This window comes from Morone saxatilis, unplaced genomic scaffold (genome assembly GCF_004916995.1).
Source record: "Morone saxatilis isolate NCDOM2014 unplaced genomic scaffold, NCSU_SB_2.0 Contig19, whole genome shotgun sequence".
Lineage (NCBI taxonomy): Eukaryota > Metazoa > Chordata > Actinopteri > Moronidae > Morone > Morone saxatilis.
In genome coordinates this window covers 14,632,682-14,642,284 of record NW_023339751.1, presented here as the reverse complement: position 1 = coordinate 14,642,284, position 9,603 = coordinate 14,632,682, and the positions used below count along the sequence as shown (strand labels likewise).

General features: G+C 37.0%; 1 protein-coding gene across 1 annotated transcript in view; it reads right to left on the bottom strand.

The window, feature by feature from the left end:
- rgs7a (regulator of G protein signaling 7a) overlaps positions 1-9,603 on the bottom strand; it is a 50,406-nt gene that overhangs the window by 11,950 nt on the left and 28,853 nt on the right. Inside the window, exon 4 of the mRNA XM_035663550.1 lies at positions 6,128-6,178. Within this exon, the coding sequence (XP_035519443.1) occupies positions 6,128-6,178 (51 nt within the window). The remainder of the gene's footprint in view (positions 1-6,127; positions 6,179-9,603) is intronic.

Below are 9,603 nucleotides of genomic sequence, written 5' to 3'. Positions count from 1 at the left end.
TGTGTCTGCGTGTGTGTGTGTGCATATATGTGACTAGGCTCTATTTATTAATAAATTATGACTCATAAGTTATTTAAACCTGTTTACTTATAAACACACCCCTTCCTCCTTATCCACTGTACTATTTCTTACAGCAATATTGTCTCACATGTATAAATATAATTTACTGTATGTTCTATTTTGGTTTTATTAAGTCAGAAGGAGAAGGAGTCATTTCTGCCAGAGAGCTCGGACTAGGCTTGTGTACGTCACCTGCATCTGTCTATGAAATACAGAGGAATTCAAGAAGACAGACATTTACAAGCAAAAATCCACTCATCCATATACTTTTCTATATCTTCAACAAATTTCATTTTCTTGATTATTATCTCAGATGGGATGAATGCCAGATGAAAGTAAAGTCAGCAAAGTATGAAAAATGACATCTAGGAAAGTGCAGTTAGAGCTTGCTGCCACCTATTCTTCAAACACAGGGCTGAGGGTCTATCAATGTGATGATTTTCTCAGTCTCTGTGCTTTTGTTGAAGTGAAGCCGAGGGTTTTGCTGAGGTTTGTTGAATGTCATCCCCACACACTGTTACTCATACAGTTTCTCTCCCTCACACTGAATTTAGGAAATCATCCAGTGCAAGTTAAAAGGCAGATACATAAAGTGCTAATTTAGTGACCAAACATTTCATTTCTGTTTCATTTGTGTCTAGAAAGTATACAGTACGATGGACACAAAAGAATAATTCTGAAAATGCTAAATCAGACTGCTGTGATGGAGGGTCATCCATGAGATAAATGTAAGGTTAACCAGATTGTTTTGTTTTCTAGTAAGAGTCTATAAAGATCAATTCCTGGTAGCAGGGGAGCTTCTGGCTTCCATTTAACATATCGCGGGCTTTTCTATAAGCTTTATAGCTGACTAAACCTTGGACTGGAATTAGTCAAGTTGTCAAGAAAGGCCAGCCTCGGAGTCCGGGGGGAAAACACCCTTGGATTTCATCATATTACCAGCTCTGTGCCAAAAACCCAGCAGATTGGAGCCCTGCCAAGTGGAGTGTGGAAGTATTCTTCCAGCTGAGCTTTATCTAAAGACAAGGGTTCTGTATTGTAGCTATATTTTGATTATTATAGTTTGCACTATACAGTATGCACTACTTGGAGATGATTCATTGGTGATGATTTCCGTAGGCCATTGAGTACTTTAAAGCCGCAACAAGTAGCTGATCCTGGCAGCCCCTGTGGATAAAAGCGGTAGTGTTTCCACGGCCTAATTTAATTTATTTCAAGGGGAATCCAATCGAATCTGATTCGGTCACAGGAATTAAGAATAACAACTGGTACATAGAAATAACCAGTCTTCTCGCTAATGATCTTGTGTGCTTATGTAGCTCATAGAGGTATCCGTATTAAATTAAGAAGGTTTCATAACCAGTTAAAAACTCCTTGTAGTATGTTTAAGCAAATTGTGTGAGCAATACTTGTGTACTAGTTTAAGTATGAATTTGAAAGCAGGACTTTAACTTGTAATGGAGTTTTTTTTAATTGTTATATTGGTACTTAAGTAAAGGATCTGAGTACTTCTTTCACCACTAGCTTCATTAGGTGCTTTTTAATATACAATTCACACCCTTAATGATATACTCACAGAACACACACTCACAGACAGCTTGACTGATAGTCTGACAGTGTTTTGTTGATGTTCTATTGTGGTTTAGTGAATTTAATCATTATATTTATCTAGTGTTGTTTAATCATGTTAAATGTTTTGATTGTTGCTGTTTGTTTCTGTATTATACTGAACTATGACTGTTTATGTATTTATGTATATATGTATTTGGTGCATCAGGTACATCACACACACATATACACACATAGAGGCAATGACTCCGGCTCTTTGCCAACTACATGTCGGTCAAACAAAACATTCTCCCAAGAGGAAGAGATTTTATCACCCTCTTGGGTGTTGTGGGAATGTTATAGATTCTGTAAAAAGGACAGTGTTATCTTCTTATCCCATGTGCAGTTCAGCACAGTTTAGACACTCACACACATGCATGCACAAATGTCCACACATGCACATAGAACATACTTTCCCATCTACCTTTCACACACGCTCTTCTACCCAGCTTACTGCTATATGTGGTTGATAACGATATTAATACATTCTGTTGTTATTATGCTGCAGTTTCATTTGCACATTTGCTTTTTAATTTAGCAAAAGAATCTGCTATAAATAATGTTAGAGATGAATTTTGAAGTATACTATTGTTTTATCTATGTTATATTATGTATATCAGTATATTTTAAGTATTGGATCTTTTTTTATAGAAATATCTGATGTATATGAAAGAGGTTAACAGTGTCATAGAATTTCTTTTTAGCAATAACATGATGCTATTGATAGATGCTATTTATTTTCAGGCAGGTCAGAGGTCAGAAGAGTTGCAGACTCATGCTTGAGCTGATTGGATTTTTAACACCCTCCTGGCCCCATCAAAATTATAATACAGCAAAGCTAATTCATACTGTAAGTGACTCTAAGTGAAGCAGTCCATAGTCCATTAACCCCTTGAACTTAAAGGTCCAGTGTGTAACATTTAAGAGGATCTATATCCAGATATGGAATATAATATTCATAGGTATGTTTTCATTAGTGTAAAATCACCTGAAAATAAGAATCATTGTGTTTTCGTTTAACTTAGAATGAGCCATTTTTATCTATAGGGTGAGCAGGTCCTCTTCTACGGAGGCTGCCATGTTAAAACAGCATGTTTCTACAGTAGCCCAGAATGGACAAAACAAACACTGGCTCTTGATGCCACTAAATTCTACACACTGGACCTTTAAGGCTGTTTTTTTGCTCAGTATTATTTAGATAAGTCTTACAGGCTTATCATTACATGTCTTAGCTGCTGTAGGCATGCCATACAGTATGTTGGTAATGTAAAGTAACAAAGGTTTATTTCCAAGGATTTTGTCGCCTTTCTTATGGGATGAATATATTTTAAGATTTTCCCACCAGAGTACCTATCATGCTTTGGGTGATGTAAACATGAAGTATGATGATGGTGGGTAAACTAAGTCATGTGGTTTCCAATTCAAAGTGGCTCAAAGTGTGAAAATCCCTTTTTTTTCCCAGAAGAGCAGATCCTTGGTCAGTTTTAAGATTCCTGATGTAATTCAAATATTGAAATATTTAATTATTTAATTCAAGGATTATATGCATATATGCTTAAAGTTGTAGATCTTGTCAACCTGTGGCTTTCATTTATCTTCTCAGTGTTTCCAATCACTTCATGAGCTGTCTGGCCTGGATAGCCAAGTAACGCATGCTAATGAATCAAGTCTGGGCCAGGATTATATGCATATATGCTTAAAGTTGTAGATCTTGTCAACCTGTGGCTTTCATTTATCTTCTCAATGTTTCCAATCACTTCATGAGCTGTCTGGCCTGGATAACCAAGTAACGCATGCTAATGAATCAAGTCTGGGCCACCTTAAATGTAGCATAGCTAATTCCAATAGTTCCCATGCCAGACGAACCAATTGGCTTTAGAAAAACGATGAATGATAACGATCTGTAATGGTCTGAATTGTGATAAAAGTATAACACATGCAAAACCTTCTGCTAAAACATTCCAAAAGACATCTAAAACTTTAGAGAAGAACTTTGGAGGCAGGAATTTGTGTTAGCTAATCAAATGCAGTATTGAATGAAAATAGGATTGGGGACAATTGAGATTGCAAAATAGGACGATAATGAGTTCATCTGGAGTGCGTTGGTATATTATCTGCTGCATTCATTTAGCAAAACTCCAAATCCCCAGAAACTTTGATATAAGCTCATCTGCCTTTACATAATAAACATGCTGCTATCTTGGTGTGAGCCAAATTAATTGCATTTCACTTTGCTGTGTTTGTCAGCCCTGCCAGGAGTTGTTCTGTGCTGAAGTCACACTCTGTTCACCACTGCAGGGCAATTGACAGCATGTTTTGTGTCTGTTTGCAAAAAAAAGTCCACAGATTAAAAAAAAAAACTCTTAAAGGACAAGGAACATCTGTCTGTTGACACATGTTTTCAGACTCTTCACAGTTTTGATCAAACGTACAGTTACATATGTGCATTTTCTTGCAGGTGACACAATGCATCAGCGTAAACGTAAACAATGTAAATTTGCTTGAAAGAATGACATATGTGTCATTACCAGACCTCAGTAACATAGCAACAAAAGTAAGCATTTTAGGCCAAGTTTAGCACATTAAGCATAAGTGATTTTTTGCAAACTGTTTTAGAGGTGCTATGATACAGATTATTTTTATGAATTTTTGTCTTGTCATCTGTGAATATTGTCTCTTGTGCAAGTCATTGTGTCTTATGTAATATTATATATATATGATATTTGTCTAAGTTCGATGTTACTGACACCGCTGCATTGAGCTTACCTACCATGTTGTACCGAAAGCAAATTCCACTGACTTCGGTCGTGTGGTCATTAATAAATTATTGTTTGAGGACTCACAGTGTTGTCTGAGGCATGAGGGAAAACATAATTTCTTGGGCAAATTTAAATGCCTCAAACTGTGTTTTACAAGTTTCTCCACCTAAATGAAAGGACAAAAATAGAAAACAAAACAAAAAAAACAGAAAGAAAATAAAAAGCACAGGAGCAGTGTCCACTCAAGAAAGTTCAACTGAGTGCCCTTAAAATCCCACATAAATCTGCTCTATACAAACTCAAGCACCACCACTTCTCACACTCAAGTGAATGCATAAAAATATATATGATATATGATATAAACACATACACAACTGACAAACATAGAAAAAGACAGACCAATCCTTGCATACAAATGAAACAACACATAAAGGAATTGTGAGTTATGAGTCAGATAAGTATCACAATGATGAACTGGCTGCACAATACTGAGGCACCACAGCAGACAAACACTGGAATGCACACCCACACACACATAAACACTTCAATACCCAAGTAAACACACACCTATAGTACATACACATCCAATTAAAATTCAGAAAAGATTGCTCTTCACATTGTTAGCGATACTTCTTTATTACCATCCTTAACGCAAACATGCAACGGGTTTGAACTTTTCATATTTATCACGGTTCATCCTGCCCACTTCTGAGTCATTTTATGTGCAATGAGGGTCTCAACTAATGATCTAGAAACTCCCTTAAGACAGTCTAGTTATACTTTATCACACTGGAATAAAATAAAAATAATGAGAAAGAAAAAAGGAAAAACTAGAATTGCAGTGTGTGCTGTAGCTCAAGGAAATGAAAAGACTGATCAAAGAAAAATCTGAAATATGGACTTTTACATACAGTAAGCTAATGGTACACATAGGGTCCACAAAGGCACATAGGTGTTCTTCTTTATAATGAAAACATATGAATTTAAAAAGTTGTTCATCTGACCAGCACTTCTTCCTCTTGTCTTGCCTCGAGGAGTACCAGCAAACGTGAAATTATATAGTACAAACAACTCTGAACTCTAAAGTCAAAAGACATTTTAGATTAAAAAAAAATTGTGTTCAGCCTTGTAGCTGTAACTGAAAATAACATACCACAATTTAGTCCTCAGATCCACATTAGCATTAACTTAGAAGAGACTCTACACATCACACCATTCTCATTGGTCAGGGGTTTCCAAAGCCTGACACAGTAAGAACCTCCGAGAGGATATTTGGAGGATGTTAACAGGAAGTATAGTGTAGCCATAGAGTCAGTTAGTTAGCTACAACTTGAGCTCCTCCATTTTTAGGCTGTATTTGTTCACATTTTGGAAAGGTAACACCTTTAAAAGTATGCCAAATTTGCTGATGATTTAAATATTTCCATGGATGTACAGACAATGATCGCTGGATTACTTTGACACTGAACGAAACTTGATCATTCGTAGCCAAATTAGTTATAGTAGTCCATATAGTCCATAATTAGATTTATGGACGTTTATTCACAATGGACAATCAGGATAAACTAAATCCTTGGATAGTCTAAGTAACACTAAATCTCAAACTATGTGTATTGTTGGTGTGTGTAGATTTCACTGAGTTCAGTATCTGATGTCTATCCCTACTTCAAACCTAGATCAATATCAATCAGCTCTTTTACCTTGATCTTCGATGTCCAGATTCTTGATCATCCACTGTACAATATCTGAACCTGAAATAAAAGAAAGCACATAGATATGAATCACTGGCATATCTAATATATTCACAGTGTGCTGAAATACCTTTTTGCATATAGATGCAAATGAAAAGGAAAACAATGACACTCTTAACCCTAGCCACCTCCCCTCATCATCACAGTGCATACCAATTCCTCTCGCTTTGCACCATGTGGGTGGGTAATAGGCCATCCATTACCAAATTTTCTTTTCTGACACCCTCTCCAAGCTGTAGTCCATTAATATAAATGACCAGAGAGGTACAATGGCATAATGAAGTATCCATTGTGTACAGTAACAACACAATTTGTCTGACTCAGTCACAGCACAGACATTGCATTGCAATTGTTTCATTTAATAAGTAAATACATCACAGTGGATATTTCCAGCTGTCACAAACAAAAACTAATATGTAAACAGGTCAGGTCTCAGAGAGGAGAGGAATTGCATAAATGTAAAACTGAGACAAAGGCAAGGCAATACATTATACATGTATGAATTTTAAAACAGATGATGCAATCTTTTACCATTACATTACATGAAACTTTTTTTTTTGGTGGATGCCATTTTGCAATACATCCAGCTGAGAATGCAACTGAATCATTTTCACATCTCAGAAAAACATAACAGCATCTTCTGCCCCCTGGGCATTTTCACACCCCACTATACCATGTGACTTTGGCACTTTGGCTAAATATACATTTTCCAAGTTATTATTACTGCCTGTCATGCTGACAGGTGAAGGTGTGTTGAGGAGATGAGAGCCACAGAAAGCAAAAAAAAGGTGTGAAATGCCGACATGAGGGAATTCATGCAGTGAGAAAGTCAGTCCCTGTGGCTGTCTCTCTGTCAATCAAGCTGTCTTTCTGTCTGTCTGTGTTTTGTCTCGCCATTTCACTGCAACCACTTGCTTTTAAGCACCCCCATAACCAGATGACATTTTGCATAGATTAACAATATAATACAACCCCATTTTCACACTATCAAAGTTGACCCACATTCTGGAGCTTAAATTAGATGTGTAAGGTAATCCTCTAACAAGACTGTTCTCCCAATTGATTAATATCATGCCCATAGATTGGGCTGTGCATGTGTGTATGTGGGTGTGTGTGCATCAAAATGCGACAAAAATATAAATAGAGTGATAAGCGATAACGTCAAAGATTAATGATCCCCATGATGGCAAATATTGGATAATTGCTGCAGCAAATAATAACAGGATACAGAAAAGGGCAACATGCACAGATGAGAATTAATACTTAAAGATAGATTAAATAGAAATTATGTATGAAAAGCTAGAATAGCTATTGTATTTAGAGATTTTAAGTTGCATTACTGTATGTGCATATTTGCAAACAAAAAATAGTAAAACAGCATAAATCTCTTTGTCTGATTTAAAGGAGGACTAAAATTTGGAGAAATTATTTGCAAAGTTAGAATACATAGAATACACTGTAAATGCAAACGTTGTAAAAATCTGTACAATGTGAATGTTCACTAACATCTGTGTTGTTAAAGAGCATTTAAAACAAACTGAGAGAGCAGCAGAGTTGTTTCTAATGCTCACTTTAAGGAATGAACACACAAAGACACCTAATAAAAAACCACCAAAACACACAAACAATACACACACAAAGGAGACACACTCATACTGCAAGTACACACATACTTACAACTTAACACAACAAGTTTATGTTACTATACATACTCCTATATTTAAGATGTGTTTAAGCACCTGTGTGATGAGAAATGTAAGATAAAAGAATATAAAAAAATACTCGGCTCAATATTAAAAAAGAAAGAAAAGAGAAAGAGAAAAAAGGAAATAAATGGTAAACGGACCTGTACTTGTATAGCACCTTTTTAGTCTTCATCCAGCCACATTTGAAACAGTTAGTCAGCAATACAGTCATTTGAGAGCAAGTGCCATTAACAATTTTGAATAAATTGTCAATATTGTTAAAAGTTGAGGCTCTGAGTAGGGCAGAGGAAAAAGACACTGCAGTAACCTTGTTGCATCCAAAACTGTTGTGTTTACAGATTGGCCTAGTGCTCCAATAAACAACGGAGGGGAAGCTTTGGAGGGACTGTGTCCTTATTGCAGCCTTAGAAACTGCCAGGGGAGAGGTGAAGTCTGAGCATCACATTCTTGGAGGAAAATTCAAAAAGTCCAGTGTATTTTGACAGAAATATATTGTAATTCTCATGATTATTTTAAGACATGTGGATTAAGTGCACTGTAGTTAGGTAAAGGTAGCTGCAAAACAGAGCAACAAATACAAGCCATCTGTTGTGTTCCTACCAACATATAGCTAGCTGTAGCTTTTTGTGTGATATCTGATAAAAAAATATAGAACAGAGATGGTTCGGATCTGATGTTGCTTGACTTTCCACTGTTTTTGAACAAAGACAAACACACAGAAACACTGTGTGGTAGATCTGGCATCAAAAGGGGAAAAAAAAGAACTGTCAGCTGCCCTTGATACGCCCAAAGCATTCATCATTGTTTCCCTAACATCACTAAAGCTAAATTTTGCTATTTAAATGTATATGTGTTCACATGTTTGAATCTGTGCCCCATCTCAGCCACCTATTTTAAAAGAGCCTAGACATGTCACTGTCACACAAGCCAAGTGGGGCCCTTAGTTAAGGGTGTCCAATCCAACAGACGAGCTACTGTAGCTCAAATTGCTGAAAAAGTAAATGGTGGTTCTGATAGAAAGGTGTCAGAATATACAGTGCATCACAGTTTGTTGTGTATGGGGCTGCATAGTCGCAGACCAATCACGGTGCCCATGCTAACCCCTGTCCTCTGCCAAAAGCGCAAGAGTTCAAGGTGTTGACTTGGCCTCCAAATTCCCCAGCTCTTAATCCAATCGAGCATCTGTGGGATGTGCTGGACAAACAAGTCCGATCCATGGAGGCCCCACCTCACAACTTACAGGACTTAAAGGATCTGCTGCTAAGGTCTTGGTGCCAGAAAACCACAGCACACCTTCAGAGAACTAGTGGAGTCCATGCCTTGACGGGTCAGGGCTGTTTTGACGGCAAAAGGGATAACTACACAATATTAGGCAGGTGGTCATAATGTTATGGCTGATTGGTGTATATTACAGTACAGTAGTGCATTGTTTATTTTTTATCTTTATGTATGACTGATGATGGCTTTGCGTCTCTTAGCTTTTGAGTGTAGTGTTAAATTTAACTAATCTCTTATGGAGTCTCACTGCAGCATGGGTTCTTATCTATTAGGTTGCACAGCTCCAAAATCCAATATGATCATTTTGACATTCTGGCACTGCTGGTGTGAAATGCAAAACAGACAACTCTCTAAATACTTTCAGTGTTTTGTTTGGCAAGTACAGAGCATTAGTCGGGTATGAAGTGGGTGGGAGCCAAGCGGAGGAGAGGAGAGGAGAGG